Below are 21467 nucleotides of genomic sequence, written 5' to 3' on the forward strand. Positions count from 1 at the left end.
ACTTAGCCGCCGTGCGTTTGACGTGCCAGTTGCCCCTCCATTCCATACGCCGTGCATAACTATATGTATAGCCTAATAGTCCGTATTCCGGTTAGTCAACGATTATAGACATATCATAAGATTCATAAGACCAAATTCTTCATACTGAAGTGTATGTATGTACATACATACATACAGGCCTGAACTGCCTGAAGAGGCCAATCGAAGCCAGCTATAGAACCAGCTAGGCTAGCTAGTTAGGCTAGAACTGCTAGAAGCCTTTAGCCAGCGCCCAGCAAGGCAACGAGACACACACGTATGGGTACGGTGCTAGAATTCAATCGGCGATCACATCATATCCAGGTCTAGCTATAGCATCGTGTGTCGCAGGCTTTATGTTTTGTTTAATGGTGTCGTTACAGTCGTCGGTCAATTGCAGTTGTGTTGCATCGTGTAGATGTGTACATGCATACATTTCACACTAGCACTTTCTCAATTCTCACTTGAACGACGACGCGACGCGACGCGACGCGAGCGCCGTCAGTCGCAGTCGGTCGTATGTACGCACTACTACGCGGGATACGCGGCATTCCAAATCCAAATTCTAAACAAGTGTGTAGAACGTGCAATTTATCAATTTCTTTTTTTATTTAATCATTTTAGACCAATGTCTGAGGTTAAACGAGAACGCGAAGAAAGTGACACTGAGGATGGTTGGGTTGGGCCTCTGCCATCCGAAGCTGTCCCTGCAAAGAAACAAAAAGGTTGATGTAACCTCTATAAATAATGTCTCTTAATTATTTCTAATCCCTCTTCTCTCATGTATAAAAAGCTTTCTGTTTGTCAAATCCTTCATATTATTTTAGTTCTGGAATACGAACAGGTTTATATTGATAACCTGCCATGCTGCGAATGTTACGAAAAATCGTATATGCACCGAGATGTAATTACTCATATTTTGGTAACAAAGTAAGTTTCTGCATTTGAGTTGTTTTATTATTTGTCTCAATCTGTAACAAATGATTTGGTTTTAGGACAGACTTTGTCATCACAGCCAGTTGTGATGGTCACGTTAAATTTTGGAAAAAACAGGAAGAATTGATAGAATTTGTTAAACATTTTCGAGCTCATTTAATGGCCATTCATTGTATGGCAGCTAGCAGCGATGGTGTATATGCATGTACAATAAGCTTGGATAAAACTATGAAAGTCTTTGATGTTATAAATTTTGGTATGGATTTAATTTAAGTTGGATTTCCTTTAATTGAATATGCTCTAACTGATATTTTCTTGCTTTAAATGTTTTTTAAGATATGATCAATATGATGGATTTGGGATATGTACCACAATGCGTCGAATGGATTTATTCCCCTGGAGATGCAATATCGGCTGTTGCAGTATCTACGCAAGAAACAAATAATATATATCTCTACGATGGCCAAGGTGTAAATACTCCTTTACACATTTTTGAAAGATTACACACAAAGCCAGTTGTTATCATGAAAGTACGATACTAAATATAAGGTTGACCCATATTTTACATTTTAATGCATAAATGAATAATTGTTTGTTTGTTTTTTTTTCTCATAGTACAATACAATGTTTGATACATGTATCTCAGTAGACAAAGCTGGTATTCTAGAATATTGGACTGGACCTAAAACAGAGTTCAAATTTCCAAAATATGTTAAATTTGAATCCAAGTTGGATACAGACTTATTTGAATTTGCCAAGAATAAAACTTACCCATGCGGACTGTCAGTATCGCCCGACGGAAAAAGATTTGCTTCCTTGAGCGGTGACAGAAAAGTAAGAGTATTCAATTTTTTAACTGGTAAACTTTATAGAGTGTTCGATGAAACTCTTCAAAGATTTTCCGAACTTCAACAAATGACTCAACAATTACCAAATATGGAATTTGGCAGACGGTAAATATCATATGTTAATTTAATATTATTCAGAGGCAGTGTGTTGAATGACCACTAATGCAATAAATTTTGTTTTATCTCAGAATGGCTATGGAAAGAGAGTTAGATAAGACTGAGACAAACTTAGGAAATATAATTTTTGATGAATCTGGCTACATAATTCTATATAGCACAATGTTGGGTATTAAGATTGTTAACTTGTATACAAATAAATGCATAAAAATTATGGGAAAACCAGAAAATCTTCGACCAATGCAATTAGCATTATTCCAGGTAATTGTAGTGAACTATTTCGGTATAGTTTCAGAGGTGACACTTACCATCATAAAATGTATTTATTACAGGGCAGGGCGAAAAAACCGAAAGCAGCCTTAACAGTGGAAAGGGAAGCAGCTGAAAATCCAACTATAGAAATGAATAAACCAGATCCGATATTATTGTGTACTGCTCATAAGAAAAATCGCTTTTATATGTTTACACGACGCGAACCAGAAGATACGAAGAGTCAAGAATGCGATAGAGATGTATTTAACGAGAAGCCATCCAAAGAAGACATTATTTCATCTACCGAAGCTACGAATATGCAAAAGATTTTCGATACTGCAATTATTCACACAGCACTAGGAGATATACATTTAAATCTGTTTGGCAAAGACGTGCCGAAAACAGTGGAGAACTTTTGTGTCCATGCAAAGAATGGCTATTTTAATAGTCATATATTTCACCGGGTTATCAAAGGTTTTATGATCCAAACTGGCGATCCAACTGGTACTGGAACAGGCGGAGAAAGTATATGGGGTGGGGAATTCGAGGATGAATTTAAACCACATTTAAAGCATGATAGACCTTATACTTTAAGCATGGCAAATGCCGGACCGAATACTAATGGCAGCCAATTCTTCATTACCCTAACTCCGACGGTAAGTTGGAAGATTTATTATTTATTTTGTATAGAGTTATGTGCGTGAAGAAAGGAAACCCGATTATTAATCTCTGAAATATTCTTTTTCCAGCCCTGGCTGGACAATAAGCATACAGTGTTTGGTAGAGTAGTGAAAGGAATGGAAGTTGTACAAAATATTAGTCAAGTAAAAACAAATCCAAAAACCGATAAGCCTTACGACGATATACGTATAGTTAGCGTAACTGTAAAGTAATGTATCATATTATTTATTGACGCGTGTACATATGTTAAAAGATGATGAATTATTTTATAAAGAGAATTAGACCCTTTAACAAATTTAGATTATACATACCTCATTTGATTATTTTCTCACAATTTGCTTGGGTATTTGTCGTATGTACGTTCCTCAGGTCAGTTTCTTTCAATCCTAATAATAGGATTCAGCAAAGACAACAGCTGTGCAACTATATATATCGGGGGTGATTCTTTTTAAAACCTTACTACACCATCAGATAAAATGATAAGATGTAAGAGTAACAGTTGATGAGGTACATTGCTCCCTCAACAGTGGTCCCATGTTGAGTGCCGAATGCCATGAATATCTTGATCATTGAATCGCGCGCATCAGTGTCAGCGATGTCAGACTGTCAAAGTCGAACCTTTGTGTAAGAAAAATAGAAATATATGCTGCTACGTTGATGTGCGTTTGTGGTGCGTGCATTTATCCCCCTCCACTCGTCATTTTGCTGGAATGAGGTGAATATAGACTATACGTAATCTCTGAATGTAGCTACTTTAGCAATTAAATCGGAATTAATTCAGATATTTTTACAATAGAATGACAGGTGACAGTTAGACGAAAATTTTGTTCATCAATCGGATCAATCCGGATAAATTTTAGTGCCGAGAGTAGAAAATAAAGAGAAATTTGTTAATTATCGTTGAAATTGCAAAATGGCATTTCCTTATCCCAAGCCAATAAAAATTTTATGGAACGACATGGAAGATCTGAAATATTTGATTTGCTGTATAGATTGCTGGTATTTGCCGAACTTTAACTCGATTGAACATTTGTTAATCGAACTATCTAGTGTATGGATTAAAAAGTCTGCTAAATAATAGGCGTTAACTCGTGGTAGATTTTGGGTTGATTTTAGCAATATATATTTTGGGTAAAGTATACGCGGACTAACGGACCGATTGGTTTAGTCGACTCGATACCATTATATTGAGTTTGAATAATAATGATAAATGGATAAACACACCATATGTGCTGCGCCATATAAGGTTTTGCGTGAAATTAAATTTCAGTAAATGCCCTCAAGTAACACCCCCGCCAACTTGTACCATAACGATACCACCGAGAATCGAGGAGATACCTTGCCGACTGCCTTGCAGAAGACCAGTGTGTTTGCCTCCTCCACCATGCTGTCCTGTAACTCCAAGTCCTTGTTGTCCCTGTCCTCTACCACCCCCACCTCCACCTCCTCCACCACCGCGGATCATCCAAGAGAAAATTTGCAGCACCGCTTGCTATCCTCTCCCTTGCTACCTTCGTAAGTCAGCAGCAAACTTTTAAACAAGAATACCCCCGCCTCCCCCATCCCACGCTTTTAAGAGACGACAGAAGATCCTTCCGCAGCACTGCCAGCTTTCTTCGTAGCCCTCTTTCATGTTTTACGCGAACACGCTAAATTTAACCAAGTACTGATATTAAACATATCCATACACACAGCGACGTTCTCACCACTCCCCTTTTCTATCGACACATGCACACATTTATTAATAATAATATTATGTCTCTCTCTCTCTCTCTCTCTCTTACTTTTAGTTTCCCACTGTTGACGCTGGTTTTACAAAGCTCGTATGGACCGCACTCTCTCGTGATCCACTCGAAGGATGAATTGTAACATTGGGACGAGATCAATCGGAAAGTGGGGAGGTAAACGATTTTTATCCCGTGAGAGAATAAGCTGATAAAATTTGTGTGGAAAAATATTAAGGGTATGCGAACTGGATATCCTCGTTTAGGAATGACAATGAGTATACCACTCTCTTTTGTAAATATGTCACAGTATATATTAGTGCACTCTTTGCGTTCAGCGAGAGGGAAACGCTCGAAGAGAACGATAAAGCATGGAGAAACGATGTTTTTTCGTCAAATAAATTGTGTAATTAAAGTACATCAGCATTTTCATTGCGTCGAAGTTGCATAACTTGACGGTATATAGAGGAAGAAGACTTTCTTATTCTTCTTCTTTTTTCTTTTTTTCGACCAAGCGTCGATTCGGCACAAATGTTTCAATGGGCTTACCTATCGAGATAGGGGCCTTTAAAAGTCAGCATATAAAACTATAAAGTTCTTTTAAGGGGGAAACCAAAAAAAACTTTGGATAAAAGGCTTTTCTCATTAGCATAGGCTCGAGCCTGTGTATGTGTGTACAGATATGGGTAGGTATACATGTGTAGGTGGTAAAAGGTGTGAGGCGTGGGGGGGGGGGAGGTGGACGGAATGCTGCTGTTGCAGATAGTCGAATATACAACGGAAAAGATGAACCGGTGGAAGAAGAGGGGTGGATACTGACTCGATAGGGGTGGGTAAGCGACGAGGTCGAGTGGCTATGGGGACAGAGGCTCTCGAGAAACGATGACGCTGTGTGTCGCTGGTTATATAAGAGTAAGAGCTTTCGCAGGAGCCCGATGCTTATTATTATAAGAAAAGGTAATCTTGCCTTGCGGCACAATTCCTACGATCGATCCTGCGGCCCTTCTTACCCTTGGCTTTCATTCTTGTAGGGGCGCGAAGCTCCATCAAACTAATCGAACCTCGGACCACATTTTGTCAGAAAGCTTGACAAATTGCTGAAATAACGAACGCGTTGACTCATCCAGCTTTTCTTAATGTTTCCATCAAATAGAGATATTCTTTATTTTAAACAAGTCCTTTAATTATTCGAATGTTAGACCTGCATTTATTCTTATAGTTCTCTTTTACCGAAATTATGTTATATAGGGGTGAATATTGAAAATACTGACATTTCTTTGAGAAAATGGCCACCGCGGGGCTATTAATTGTTTTTAAAAAGGTGCGTTTATACAAACTGGAGCAGTGGAGTATCGTGTGCTAATCGTGATGACAATTAAAATGGTAGACTTTAGATGCGACTATACTGCTACGACACGGATGACACAATCCTTTCAAATTCAATTTGATCGAATTTGAAATTTGTGAAGCTCGCGTCTTTGATCTCGCCGGAATTTCATTTTCTCGACTCTATTAAGAATTGTCGATGGGCTTGTTTGTGCGCGACATAGAAATGAAGCTTCCTCGTGTTAAATATTGTAAAATGAAGTTGTGACGTTTTTCTAGAACGGTGCATGATTATCATTGATATTTGCATTGTTTATTAGGCTCGCTTAACACGTAGATTGATATATAAAAACTGAAATCTCTTTAAACTAGATATCGGTACATTCAAATATCTCCTTCTCTCAATGTTAACATGCTATATTGTAAATGTTGCAATACCCTAAATTCTTGAGCCATTTTTGAAGAAATCTTACGAGTATATACAATTATGCTAGTTCAAAGTAACAGATATACACGTGACTCTGATTGTAAAACAGAGGAAAAGAAATGTGAACAATTTTATACACTTTGCAACAATCAAATCAGACGTGTATATGTATAGGGATATTGAATCGATGTAAATTTGACTCGAAGAAATGGATAAAACGAGCAAAATGATTTGTAGACTATATAAGGAAAAGTGTTAAGAGCAGCAATGTATAATTGATAATTTTAAAATAAGCTAGTATATATGTGACACAATACACCAATAAGGTAATTGACATTGACAATTTTTGAAATCTCCTCTTTACGCTGCTGCTATTTTAAGACGGTAGAAAAGATCTGCAGGCTCGGTTTTCTCTTCACGCGTATCATAATGGTGAAAGATTTGATTTGTTGCAGGTTATATGTATATATATATATATATGTATATTTATTTATTTCGGAGGGTAGAAATAAATTTTATCCTCTAGTTGGAAAAATCTAATACTTTATCGCTAAGATTAATCCCTAGGAACATACTTTTCGCTGTTTCCTGTTGTCTTTTAAGTTCGTTTTAAAACATTATATATATATATATATATATATGTAGTTGTCAGTAAAAATTTATACTTTTTGCAAATGGTCCATTCTGTTGATATTGGTACAAGTGAGATTTATATATAGTATACTATATTGCCCGTTTACTTGATTGGTTTCCAGCAGCCGAATATAGCGTATATAATATATATACATATCGAATAAATCTTGTTCTTATATATACGAAAAGTATCATTATAGCGGTATAATATGTATATGAGTGTATAATAAATAATGGCCAAGTGTCTGGAGGCTCGAAGATTTCATTTAGATTCGTAAAAGTTGCAGATATTTCTTTGCGCACATTTAACCGATTATATAGGAATTATTTCGAACAGATGTCGCGCGCAGGACGAAAACTATATCGTTCTTTGGAAAGCGGATGCGGCGCAGACACGCCTGCAGCACCAGTGCTCGTATACATTTGCTTCGAAAACGCGTCCTCTCTACTACTGTTTTCACCATTTCTCCCTCGCCTATCCTTCATGCCTTTCTTTAAAATTCATTGCTTTGACATACTGCGCAGCATATACTTGCGGAGATGTTTCTCGCGATTGTCCACAATTAAAAACCGTCCCGTTTCTTAATGCACGTGCATGCGAGCCACGCTTTCAATGTTCCTTTTAATTGTTTCTCCATGTTTACTTGTTTTTCTCGCAGAGGAAAACAAGAAGATATATAAGCGCATAGAGGATAGAGCATAGAGCATATAGCGAGTTGGCGATACCGAGGCGTTAGAGAACAAAGAGATTCTCGCAGCTTTTGGTTTTCCTCTTGAATCCCAGCAGATGTTTGAGGATTCTTCGGCGATGTCTGCTTCTTCGTCGTCTGGTTGCTTGGTCCCTATCGCGTTGAGGATTAAGCTTGATCTGCGCAAGAATTCCAACCAACAACTCGTCCACGTGGTGAGCCAGTCCCGACGAAGTTTCGATAAATTTGCAGCCACAGCTGTTGGCCAAACGTCGACCCACTACAAGTGAAACATCCAACGTCAACAATTTTAGCCAGATTTGCAAAAGATACATCGCCCCATCTTGAAACTCGAGCAAATAATTAAAGTCGACATTTAAAATGGTGGAAATGCTCTTTTTGTATATATATATATATATATATATATAGAAGGGTGTATCGCGAAGGAAAGCTCGATGAGAGTCATTTTCCTCGTGGAGGAGCACACTTACCCACTGACGGAACTTGCCGCTTCCGTTCTAGGTCGACCTTGTTACCGACCAGGATCACGCCATGGCTAGCCATGTAGTCGCTTTTCCACAGGTAAAGCAACGTTTCTTCGGCCACTTTCAGACTTGGTCTGTCCACTACGGAGTACACCACTACGTACACGTCAGGATCGTAGGTCGAGCAGAAAGTTTCCACCTCGATATAAGAAAAAAGAAACGTGCGTCAAGCTTAAAAGTCAGTCCTGTCACACTACTCTATATATAGCTATATTATGTATTGCATGTGTACTACATATATACTAATTATTTCACTATTTAGCTTTGAAAATAGTGAATCTCGATCCATATGAAAAATTGCTAAACGGGTAAAAGACACTAATACTATCACTATTCTCCTGTCATTTCTCTCTCTTTCTCTCTCAGGTTCGAATCTCGCTACGCGACCCTTTCATCTCCTATGAATTTCGTCACGGAACCTTAATATTTTTGCACTTGCATTATAATATTATAGGGGAAGATTACTATTCCTTAAAATCAATATCGATATGAAGCTTATTACCTCCGCGAATGGAAAAACTGTAAATCCATGCGATGAAACTCTTGGACCTTGCTGGGGAATTATATATCTTTTGCAAGTTAAATCTGTTAAATTTTAAATAGAGAAGAGCGCGCACGCCCATCCTTCCAATAACTCGTACTTCTTTCCCATTTTCTCTCGAAATTCATATACGGGGAAACATTAGGCGATGGAGTAAAGAGGAAACAATGAGACCTTATATCGTTTTGAAATGGCCCAGCTTTGGAAAAAACTCCTCTCGGAGGGTTAGCTTCCATCTCGATCTCTCTAGGCTCCGCGTTAAATTCCCGCGTATATACCATGAAAAGGAAACGAAATGTGTGTTATTTTGCCCAATTCCATCACGTACCGCAGCTAAGGCGAAAGCATCTCTAATAATTCAATGTAATTGCATGGTCATCAGCACGCGCGATTGGCCGAATATCCGCATTATTATGAATTTATATACCATATGTATATAGGCTTTTTATTACTTACCGACATTTCAGCGGCAGGATGATCAATGATATCCAGTTCCGTTTCCTGCCCGTCCAGCATCACCGAGACGCTCTTTTGACCGTACTCCTCGTCTACAACAGATTTAAAGTATTATTATATGGAGAGAGGCTTTGCATTATAATCAAGCAGCGAGCCTGCAATCAACCAAAGTAAACGTAAGCGGACGGCGACGGACTAGATTATATATATATATATATAATACGGTGTGTAGCGAAGCTTTGAGAATCTATATACGAATTTCGGATGCGATTAACGCTAAATGATTAATGAAGCCGATTGTACATGTATATATATAGGGCTGCATGGGAGAGGCTATATACGGTACACGCGCGCAACAGCAACATACATGCAGTTAATTTCTACCAAAGCCGTACGTCTCTCTTTCAGAGTAATTTGTTCGGTTCGTAGGCTTTAATTTATACATTCGGAGCAGAGAGTGCGTGTACTGCACGAATCTCGATCGATTATCGATCAAAGGGGCGTATACCTATAGGTGGAGGGTACGCGATTCCAGTCGTTTTTAATGCACCTGCACCCAAAACGAATTCCTTATTTTACATGCACATTTTAGAGAAATATCTTTCAAACAAATTTTCTATGACTTTCAAGGTGGAAAGGTATCGTGCCATTAATATCATCTTGAAAGATCATTTAAAGGTTACACGAAGGTCAACTGAGTTTTCTCAACGGACCACGTCCCACACGTGCGCGTATCATCCACATAATTGTCTATATAGCCATGCTAGCTGCTGTTTCAACAACTTTTCAAAACACCATATTTATTGGTTTATCATTCGGTCCTATATCAATCAATTGGATATATTTCTTTGAAACGATGAGTATAATAGGTGAGGGGCGGGTGCTAAGCACGTGTATGCTCATCGGTTACGTATACTGCACTATTTCGTCAAGTCCGCAACCACCTCTGTACATACACCCGGCATGTATGTAATGTCAAACTGAAATATCTGCTGAACGAACGAAAAGATAGATCGATGTATATCAGTGTTTTGGAAAGCTCTTGAGATCGATTACAAGAAAATCTGTAGTGATATACAGGGCGTTTTTCATTTAGAAAGCTCAAGCTGACCTCTTCGTTACCTTGGAATAACCTTGGAAATTTAAACTGGTATCATATCCTTCTTTGCCGCACAGCTTATACAAGACGTAAAACTTTACTTTCAAACATATTTCTCTCTGAAATCCAAAGTAAAAGAGTTATTGGCGATGGTACGTAAAACATTACTCTCATCCTGTATATATTATACACACATACACACAGTGACATACATCTCTATTCAACGAGTAACGAATAACACGTACTGATGTGCGTGGAGATTTATCGACGAGGCAAAGTTATATGTCTCCGCTGCTGAGCCAACAATGTGCGTGCTGCGCGATACATATATATATATATATATTTCATATCGGTCAAGCAATATTTCAGCGAGAAACAGCAACTCCAATATTAATATGTGCTTCTTTTATATTATTCTCTTGCCCTTGTGAAAATTTCGTCAAAGACTTTGCAACTGCCTGCTGCCCCTTATGCCAAACTTGCTGATTTCTTCCGGCGCAAGGAATATTATGTCGATATTTGAACAGCTATCGAATTCCCGTGAGAATTCACTCTGCGATATATTAATGTAATAAATCTCAATGGATGATATTATTGTGGAAAAACTTTTCATTTGCCCAGGCCGCAGCGTATACAAATGTATGGGAAGAAAAATATTTAGTATATATATGTGGGAGCTTAGCCGTTAACCCATGCAGGCAGTCGCGGGCGGACGCGCGACATCGGTTCATTCGCCCGATCAATGTTTATCTTTTTTCTTTCTGACCTCTCGATGCCGCCAAGTTGAAAGCTTTAGCCCTTCATTTTTACGCGGTGAATTAATTACGCGGAGCAATTTTAAGGCTCGCGCGAGTGTATTTAATTGGAACAGTCCATCTTGATAATTCCCTTTAAACATGTACGTATGCGTCGTATGTATATATATATATGTATGTATAATAACAAGGTTTGTTATAGCACGATAGTATATATACTTACATGACCCTAAAACCTAGAAGCTTTTTACAGTTACTGACCAAAGAAGAATAAATAATTGCACGATTTATTTGATTTTCCACTTGGCTGTGCTGCAAATATTTTGGCGATTAATTTTCTAGGTAAAATTTCAAACGTGAGATTTGGCATGTTTGACGAGGCGGAAATGCTAATAGTATTATAATTAAACTGTATTGTATATGTATATTGATCGATATATAATTGAGGCGCGTGGTTGAATTTCTTGGAATAATGGAAATATCGAAAGGACGATAATAAAGGCAGCGCTCCCTTCTCGAGTGTGTGTGTATATATATATATATATATACATATAGCTAAGCCAATTAAGCACAAGTTAGAAACTACCCCGGAAATAAAGCAGACAAAACGAGGGATGGATCGATGAGGAGCTAGCAGACGAGAGTTGGAAGAAACACTTACACGTGGGAGATGCAGGATGCTAGATTTCTTTTTGCTTCCAGCGCATATATTCCCTCTATATCTATACATAGTATGGAAAATATTGACAGTTATATATGATATATAGCCGGTGAAAGTTTTAGCACGTGAAAAGAGTCGACTCTCCGCATTCAATAAGTTTTACGATTATTTATGTATATATATATATATATATATATATATCAGAGAGCTGCAGATTTCTCTTCTCATGCAGCTGACGGGTAGGGTAGCTGCAGCGAGTCGAAGGAGTAACGAAGAAAATTTCATGTGAAACACGCAGCGAAAGAAATGTTTCAGAGGACAGGGGTCACTGTGGAGGCTTATTACTTTTTCAGTTTTGCCGAAGCATCAACACCGATAGAATCTAGAGGATACTGATTAAATGACTGTTGGGGTATGGGTTTAGGTGAAAGCGTGCGCAATAAGCCATATATGTACATCGATTCATGAGAAAACACTTGACAATAGCATGCAGAGACAAATGGACAGTGCTCATAAACATTATACTCTGCTTCTTTTGGACATTTTTTTATGGATGGTATGATATCCTGGGTAACGGGGCAGAGGCATACGCGCATCTATATACACATATTGTATAGGCCAGCGTATACATATAGATATACAAATATACTACGCGCGCGCGCGTGTGGTAAAAGAATAGAATTTCTATAACAAATGTAGGAACTTTGCTGAAATGCTGAAGAGAGAGGTAAAGGGGGAAATTCATCCATCTCTGATCCATCCTCCGTCTCTTATTCTATATACATATACATATATATATATATATATACGCGTCTATTTAGGGCTGCAATGAAAGAAGGAAGGAAGGAAGGAAGGACCGTGCAGAGAGGAGAGCTGCGGTGTAATTTCAAAGTTAACATAAAAACTGTTCTCGGAAGAGAAGGAAACTCGAAGATTTAAGTGGCGCGTGTCCGTTCAAGTTGGCGTGCGTGCTCGCGCGCGCGCGGACAACGATTCTTTAATCCGCTGCGAGAAACGAGTTAGCTGCCACTCGCAATACACAGTCGATACTCGCCAATTTTCCATCTAAATTTACCAGGCCATTACATCGAGCAGTTTATAATAAGGCCTTGCGCCAAGAAACTTTCGAAAAACCTTCATTTCTCTCGATTCCCGAGTTTTCACTGCAAAACTTAATCTCAATTAAAATCTGCGAGAAAAGATGCTGCTGCTTTAAAACTCGTCGAAGGATCCCTCAAAACTTGACTATTGTTAAGGGAAATTTTATTGCCAAGAATAGCGTAAAGGAAAGTTTTCCAATCTCACATCTCTCTCTCCCTCTGTTGATAATACCGATACGACTGCACAGGTGCCTGTGGGATGGTTCAGGTCTCTCCCCCTCTCCCCCTCTTCTCTTCTTATACTCTCTATATATACATATTATATATATATATATATATATATATATATATATATACAACATAAACGCAAGGCAGAAGCATGCACAACTGGTGCCATTAGCGAAATAAGAATATAATTGCGATCGCAACACGCAGTAGTATAGACAAAGGATTATTGTACGTGATATTGGATAGAAAATTGTAGCGAGACGACGCGACGGTACTCTCAGCTCGTATAGGATAAGAAAAAGGAAAATAATTGTGGCTGTCTGTCTTTTTGACAATGCTCCAAGGCATGCAGGAAAAAGAAATACGTATTATTTGTGTGTGTGAGTATATATATTTAATTTTATTGCCTATTTTATTGTACGAATGGGAGCAACTGCGGTGGATTTGTCGAAAGGAGAATGACTGGGAGAAATTTGCAGTAAACAGGCTGAGCGCACGCGCACACATATTTTTCATGGCCGAAGAGGATCAAGATACCATTAATGCTTCACCTTTATAGAGGAGTCCGTTTCCATGGGGAACGCGCGCAGCATTTAATGATCATTTATTGCATGCCTGTACATGTACAACATCAGACTTGGAATGCACCGTTCAAAGTGAAACAACCTGCACACCTTTCGACCATCTCTTGTTTCAGAAAATACTGGATATAGATTGATTTTGGTAATTGGCAATTTTCCATGATTACTCTTCGGTATAACAGCTCTATGAAGCATTATTTCTTTTTCTTCTTTGTTGAAATATTTATTATTTTTATATAGTACACACACACATATATATATATATATATATATATATATATATATAATAGCGTGACTGAAAGTAGATAATAAAAAAATTCGCAGTACAGAGTGCAGAGGTCGGTAGAAGCCATCTGTAACATCAGAAATACCAAGAAAATTCCATTGATTTGTGCAAATATGCTTTGCATAAAGCTGGAAAATGTTTTATTCCGACACTTGCAAAAGAAACACGTATACGTTTTTCAAAGTAACTTCATGTTTTCTCTTTTTAAATTTTCCTAATAACTTTTTTATAGCGTTAAACAAGATATTGCGAAGCTTTAATTGTGTCATGCAGCAAAGGCCAATTGGTTTAATAAGGAACATTCTTTCGAACCTGAAGCGAAATCGGTCGAGTATTTCTTCGATCTTTGTGCACCGCGTGCAAAATTCAGCGCGTCGGGAAAAAAGCATTCAAAGTTTTGAGTAGCACTGTAATTGAGCGCACGTGCATGTCTGCATGCGCTAGTTAGTAGTTGTACGTCCATATACCGTAGCTTCAAAAAAGTTTTCAATTTCACCGTGCAATTTTAACAGCGCGCCATTCTAACATATGTTATACAATTATTTAAGTTGTAAAGCAAAACATAAACTTTTTATATAGATTTTACATATATATATATATATATATATATATATATATAATATAATATATTTCCTTCCTTCAAAAATTTCCTCTCTCATGAAGATTCACTACAAATTGCTCAACTGCCATGCGATGGGTTTAAAAATGCAAAAGCCCCGCGCGTGCATGATCGTCATGTAACGTACATTACATTTTTCATTTATTACTAAACTTACTGCATTAATATTCATATATAATAATTGTCGCTAAAATCACACCAGTTTGAAGAACTTGGGAAAAAGCAGCCTGAAATATATATACATGCACCGCATATAAGCTCTATATCGATTTTGCTATATAATATATATATATATATATACATATATACTTTCATTCAACGTCGGTGATATGATATCTCGCGTATAGTATAAATGCTTGGAAGAAAATTTCTCTCTCTCTCTCTCTCTCTCTCTCTCTCTATCTCTATGCTGCACTCTCATCTTTTGCAGCAGGCGTGAAAGAGGGAGCAACGAAGAGAGCGCGTGGAGAAAACTGAATTCAAAGTATAAGTAATAGCAGAGATGTAGAGGAAGAGGATAAAAGAAGGAAAATGAAGAGCGAAGGTGGGCAGAATGGTGTAAAAGCTGCAGAGATGGTTGTAAAGTATCGTGCAGGATATAGAATATATATATATATATATATATATATATATAGTAATAAAGCGATGAGGTTCGGCCGGTTTGCAAGAAGGACGAGACGAAATCAGTAGTAAAGTCAACGTTAAAACTGGCGAAAATCTGGAAGCTCCGCTTTTCCCGATGCGCGTCGTTCCTTCCGGGTAGTTTCGATCGAGTAAAATATCGAGATAAAAGAAGAAACACTTTCATACGCGCACACGTATACTAACGGAAAATTCTACATTGCCAGCCAACTTTCTATCTTCTAGAAAGTTGTAAAATTTTTCAAAGTGAAACACCAGCGTACGCTTTCAACACATTTTGAGCTAGACAAATTTCTCGTTTCAACCATATACTTACGCAGAGCTAAACTGCATTGCAGCTTTACTTGCGTCAGTGAAATAGTTTTCATCATTTTTCTCCAGGCAAGGAAGGAAACCTTATATCATTGAAACAATCGATATATATAGACACTAGGCTTTCGATCAATTTACTCTATATAATTAACGCGCCAAGTTTTTGCTCTACATATATATATATATATATATATATATTTCAGAAGGATTATTCTTCAGTTTTTCTACATGTGACTTTCAAGCAAGCTTGGATTAGCAAGTGTAAAAAATGGCGTTAAACAGAGTAAACTTGGCGTATTTCTATAGCTATATAGCTTCTTCGATATTTTCCACATGCGTTGTTGCAGAGCCAATAGGGATAATGGCTAGAGATCTGGCAAAAGTTCAGAGGAGATTCAGCGGATGAGAGAATCGTGGAGCGGGGAAGAGGGGGAGGAAAAGGAAAAAAACGAGGGTTCAAGGACCCAAGAGAAGGATCTCTAAAAATAGCACGGGAGAGCCGTGCTGGAACAGGGATGGACAATCTTGCCGCGGGAAATGCCGTACGCGTATACAATGCAACAACATAAAAATAACGTTTCAGCGTTAAATGCAAATGTTCTTTGAACATTCCGACCCTATATAAATTACCCTCTTCATACTTTTATTCATAAAAGAATGACAAAAAGTACTGACAACGTACCCAGCTCAATCTTATTCAGCTTTTTTCACAAAACCTGTTATATATGCATGTATATATATATTTATAAACATTTGCACACCCTCTCTCTTTCTCTCACGTTTGTAAAGTCAAAGTAACGTCCCTGAAAAATTATTCCCTTTCGGAGATTAAATTGTAGTCCCCTTCATATATACGACGCATCAATGATAATCCTCGTAAAGGTTCTAGAGGAATCTAACGGCGGCCGCGCGGGGTCCGTCCGTCCACTTGTCAGCGAACCTGTGTGTGTGCGCGGCGGCCAGTTCCATGCAGGTTAAGCGGCGCGCAGGAGGAGTGTGAGAGAAATAGCGTTTTTATATACTTGTGGGCTTGGACCGAAATGGGTGTGCACGGCTGCTTGCATGGATGTACACGCGCACACACAGCCCGACCAAGCTGCGGAAAAAATATACCCTTCGGTGATATATACGCTTGGAAGCTCGGCTGACACGTACATACCGCTGGCTCCGTCCGGCGCACCGATGATGAGTCCAACGCTCTGTCCGAAGGTACATATATATAGAGAACAGTAATCGCGGCCGTTGATTCGTTTGGTTATAACGCGAGGTCAGACTTGGAACTGGCTCGTGCCGCTCGTGGGGCGTAATATGCGGAAATATGATTTTCTCATTTGGGCGGGAAGAGAAAAGCAGCAGGAAAAGAAGAAGAAAGACAAGGAAAACAGAAGGAGAGAGATTCCGCAGAATATATTGCAGAAAAGTTTCGATTAATTGTTTTACTGCAGAATATCCGTCGCGCTTGCTCGCGATTAATAATGCATTTCCATGCACTCTTCGATTATTTCAATGTTATTTCTCTTTGATCGCTGCAGTATATAGTGCATGTTACATTTGGCGACGGGAGAGCACGAGAAAAATAAGATAAACTGATGGATAAATGGGATGAATCTGTTTGTAACGAGGTTAATTGAGGGAAATTGTAGCTCAGCCAAAATTGCATGGGCGATTTATCCAAGCTCTCAGCTCGTCGTTTGGCACAACTGTTGCATCTCGCGACACTATTTTTCTTCCAGGATAAAAAGGACGAGTATATAAAAGGGTGCATGGGGTTTGCGAGAGAGAGAGAGAGATTCGCGATATGGTAATCAACTTTATTATTGGACTATTATACCTTGGCAAATAACATTGTCCATATCACGTTACATTCATCGAGGAATAAAATCAGTGACCATTGCAATTTATTGCTGCAACACCAACAAATCTCGAGCATAATATTCGTTCGCGCAGGAAAATTTTCCAACGAATTTCAATGGTGTGTGATCGGTCCTGCAGGCAGGCAGGCGAGGCGCGCGTTATATTATGCATTCTCTCTGTCGCAAACAAAAGCCCCCTTTATTTTTCGACACGATCGTTGAAATATTTGCACGATTTAACAGGCAATAATAACAATTCCATGCACCTCGAATCTATACATATAACTTCTCTGCAACTTTTATATTACATTGCAGCGTTGGCTGAAATAAATGATGAAGAAATTACGTCCCGATAAGCCATAAGGAACAATTAAGGCAAGAAATAAATTATCGAGCTATACTATGATTGTCTGAAAAATTCTCCTCGACTGGCTTTTGTCTTTTCCACGACGAGGTAAAATGCGCGGATGGTATATATACATATACTCTCTAAAGAAATGTCTGATAAATACTGCTTGCAGGCTTCCAACCCTGCTCATTATCGTTCCTTATCATCATACGGTATATATGTATATAGTCAAGTTTTTTTTTTCGCAGAGCTTGGCCTTTTTCAGCCAATTTAATAATCTCACATCACGCCTTCCTCTTCTTTATTAACAATACTATTATATATATATATATATATATATATATATATATATATATTCGCAGCAGTTAATTTCTCGTGTGAAGTACTATATACATATATATATGTAGTGAAAAAGTGTCAATGATTATACCGCATGCGTTTGGTGGAAAGTATATATATATAGAAATGGTAATAAATAGAAAAACGCGTATAGAAAAATCCGAGGATTATTCAGTTTTTACCTGTACACGTGTTTTTCCAGCTTTGGCGCGAATCACTCTGAATCTTTTTTTTGCTTTTTCATATACCTTTAGCTAGAACCAAATTCGCTACGGTATTGCGCAGCAGTGGAATTATTTTCTATTTAGCATACGTTCAACGTTTTTTTCTCTTCCGCGTAAAAAGTTTAATTGTTGCTATGGGGATAATGAGATTGAAAGGTCAATTTATAAAGTCAAATAATTCGACAAAGTCGTGCCTCGGCCCGAAAGTTTGCGACGTTTTAATTGGGAAATGGTGAAAATCCATGCAGACGAGCCGTGCCAGCCGCAGTAGCCGCGCACGAGAATCAATGAAAATCAGCATGTACCTATATATATATACTAGGTAGAATTCACGCAGTATTTCCATACATGCATATATGTAATGCAAGAATGGATATAACGAGTATGTGTGTACAAATATATATATATAAGGAATATATCTAGTTATAAAGTGTTGAGAAAGCGACGTGTATGCGCAGAGACAGACGCCCATGGCGCATTTGCCAAATAATTAGGGAAGAGGCGCAACGATGCGCAGCGCGCGCTGCAGGACACGCAGAGTGGCGTAGTGTGTACTACTATATATAGCTAACATACGTGCAGGGTCTCGTCGCGTGTTCTTTAAGAAAGAATAAAAGAGGAAGAGAGGAAAAACACTCACCAAGGGAAGCATCGTAGGCACAGATGTAATCGCTCGTGGTGAATTGCGCGGTAAGAGCGGTTTTCCCGACGCCGGATGCACCCAGCATGCCTACCTTGTAAGTGGCCACTCTCTCATTGCTGGTTTCCTCTTCCACCTCGATGCCAGAAAGCTGAGAAGCCGAGCTGCGACACAAGAACCAAGGGAAATTTTAGCATCTTTTTCATCCCCTTCTAAAGCAAAATCTCTCGCGCGGCGCAACACCAACGCCAACGCGAAACAAACAACCTATCAGCCTGCTCCGATAAATATGTCACTAATTAGTTATAATTTCCCATGCACGTTTCTTTACGCTATAGCCAAAACATGCAGCCCCGATACGCAGTGTCTTCTTACGAGAATAAAAAGGGAGAAAAACTCCGATTAGCGTGGGAACGAAGAGTAAAGCTCAGGATGAGATTATTGACAAATCAAAGTCTATATACTATATATATATATTTAGATAGATTCGTCGCGCGAGTGTCGAGAATTGCATGCGCCGGCCCAGCCTATACATATATCCGTTATTGCTGTCCGGTTAATTTACTGCAACTTTCTTCTTTGCTATTCTTTATAGAAATATAATTTCGCTCACACTTTGATAAAATTAAATGACAGATGCTTTTTCCTATATATTTATACATATATACCTACCGTTGCTATTACGAGTAAAATGTACAACAATAAGTTATGCAAGGACACAATTTCATGGTTATTTATAATGCGCGATACACGATACTAATTGTAAATTATATAATGATATAAAATGTACGCATGGAGGGTATAGGTAGTTTTTGCCGCGTTTTTCGTCAAAATAACATGTGTATATATGTACTTTGTGGTATATAAAGGCAAAGTATAAGCTGCATGGGCTTGAAATATTAAAGAAAATTCATCATCTCGCAGACAATTGGCCAGTAATAAAATCTCTGTTGGAATGTGCCGATTTATAATGAATTTCGCGTGGACGATGACATGGGTGCGCGCCCCCTTGATTTTCCTCCGTCCTATATAGCCACCATCTTAAAATATACATTCCTATAGCTGCAGGTAAAATTTTACACTTTGGAAGGAAGATGGAAAATAAGCGCGGAACGACCAGAATTCGTTACTTGCAGCCAATCGAGGTTTGCACTCGCAACCGATCCTTCCAATTAACATATAACGGTATACATATACGTACGGCACACGCGCGACAAGTTCAACATTCCACCGTGTTATTGCAATCTCCATTCTCGATCGTATTAAAAGTGAATCAAATGCACGCAGGTATATATAGAGAATGAAAATTATCCTACTTGGTTGTCCCATATATATATATATATATATCTATAGGCAAAAAACACATGAATTTGGACTCTATTGGTAGAGTCGATGAGATTTTTTGCATATAGAAAGTATATAATAGAAGTAGGATTATTGCGTTATACGCAGCAGAGAGATAAAAATTGAACAGTATCTATATATACGTGCATCGCAATTGTTTTTCGCTTGGGTAAATTTGGTGAGGCGTGCGCAGGCGCGCACTCTCGCTCGCAGATAGCATTATTCATGAGAAAAAGCTGCTCTCTATATATGCTTGGAAATGCTGCTGGAGCTGATGTTGCAATTAAAAGGAATATAAGGAGGAGTGGGTAGAGGAGAGCAACACAGCGCGCAGCTACTTCCTTCAGGACTGCGTACCGAAAGAGCGTCGAGCTACAAACCCGACCATGCAATCTCCCTAGCTTTTCATTTTTTCATTCTTTATAATCCAAATACCAATATATAAGCTCGCGCTTAATAAATTTTAGTCGACGCAACGACAATCCTCGTCTCCCCGGCGAGCATACGTCCTTTGCACCAATCATCATTTATATAAACCCTATATATATATATATCCTTCACCGTTTGATTCATAAACTTGGACCGCTTGTATAACCTTTCTCACATTATTAGCGCTTTCTATTGAAAAACATTATTTAGACATGATAACCTTGTATATACTTACTATTTAGAGAAAATCGAGGAAATTGATGGTTCACAATCACATCTGTATACCTTCTCAAGACATTTTAAAGAAAGCGTTAATAAGTAATTAATATATCTGGTCAAAGTATTATATACTTTATTTCTTTTTTTTTTCTTTAATTCCTTTTTTCACTTTTATTTATATATATATATAAACTTTAGAGTCTCGTCAACATTGCCCAACGGAATTACTGAAATTCATCAAAGAAAAGTAAATGAGCGGTATGATTTCCTTCTTCCTTATGCTAATATTTCTCGAGTGCGTTTAAGCGGAAAAATCGATACGCGTATAGGACGCAGCAGCAATTTCGTATATAGCAACGTTAAAGTTTATTTGAAATTCATATATAGTAGGTATAGGTTTAGAAGAAGAAGAAAAACATGCGATTATTCATGTTTTTCTCTACCTCTGATAATAAATATATATAAGCTATAGCTTGTACGGCATCTTAAGGGGGGATATTCCACGTAGCGCGCGCGAGTCTCACTTTACTTATCATTTCTATTCGCCATTTCCTATAACCTATTGCATGAAAACTGGACTGTAGCCCCCTTATA

General features: G+C 38.2%; 2 protein-coding genes across 6 annotated transcripts in view; one reads left to right on the plus strand and one right to left on the minus strand.

The window, feature by feature from the left end:
* Positions 1–73: 73 nt before the first annotated feature.
* On the plus strand, positions 74–3567 carry LOC136784846 (peptidylprolyl isomerase domain and WD repeat-containing protein 1). Of its 4 annotated transcripts, none has more exons than XM_066745743.1 (9): positions 74–90; positions 643–743; positions 846–948; positions 1014–1210; positions 1291–1484; positions 1570–1907; positions 1991–2180; positions 2252–2827; positions 2921–3567. In XM_066745743.1, the coding sequence occupies exons 2-9, from the start codon at positions 647–649 to the stop codon at positions 3062–3064; spliced, it is 1839 nt and encodes a 612-aa protein (XP_066601840.1). In that variant the 5' UTR covers positions 74–90; positions 643–646; the 3' UTR covers positions 3065–3567. The 4 variants fall into 4 exon arrangements, with proteins under 4 accessions (XP_066601840.1, XP_066601838.1, XP_066601839.1 ...); XM_066745741.1 differs by lacking the exon at positions 74–90 and adding an exon at positions 106–342; XM_066745742.1 differs by lacking the exon at positions 74–90 and adding an exon at positions 362–539.
* A 1082-nt stretch (positions 3568–4649) lies between these two features.
* LOC136784857 (GTP-binding protein RAD-like) overlaps positions 4650–21467 on the minus strand; it is a 32779-nt gene continuing 15961 nt past the window's right edge. The window contains exons 5-8 of one of the 2 annotated variants that reach the window (XM_066745763.1): positions 18882–19045; positions 9194–9285; positions 8143–8335; positions 4650–7931 (exon numbers count right to left, since the gene is read on the minus strand). In XM_066745763.1, coding sequence (XP_066601860.1) covers positions 7696–7931; positions 8143–8335; positions 9194–9285; positions 18882–19045 — 685 coding nt within the window. In that variant the 3' untranslated portion in view covers positions 4650–7695. Of the gene's footprint in view, positions 7932–8142; positions 8336–9193; positions 9286–13587; positions 13971–18881; positions 19046–21467 lie in introns of those variants that run through there. The other variant, XR_010824502.1, reaches the window with a different exon arrangement.

This window comes from Prorops nasuta, unplaced genomic scaffold, assembly GCF_024137725.1.
Source record: "Prorops nasuta isolate Cenicafe-Biocafe unplaced genomic scaffold, Cenicafe_Pnas_1.2 PNAS00081, whole genome shotgun sequence".
Classification (NCBI taxonomy): Eukaryota; Metazoa; Arthropoda; class Insecta; order Hymenoptera; family Bethylidae; genus Prorops; species Prorops nasuta.

What these genes read in the sequence shown, in the direction of transcription:
- LOC136784846 (XM_066745740.1), top strand. Translation starts at nt 437, where the DNA reads ATGTGTACATGCATACATTTCACACTAGCACTTTCTCAATTCTCACTT. An exon ending in CCCTGCAAAGAAACAAAAAG is followed by an intron (nt 744 to 845) that starts GTTGATGTAACC and finishes ATATTATTTTAG; the next exon opens with TTCTGGAATACGAACAGGTT. An exon ending in AGCCAGTTGTTATCATGAAA is followed by an intron (nt 1,485 to 1,569) that starts GTACGATACTAA and finishes TTTTTCTCATAG; the next exon opens with TACAATACAATGTTTGATAC.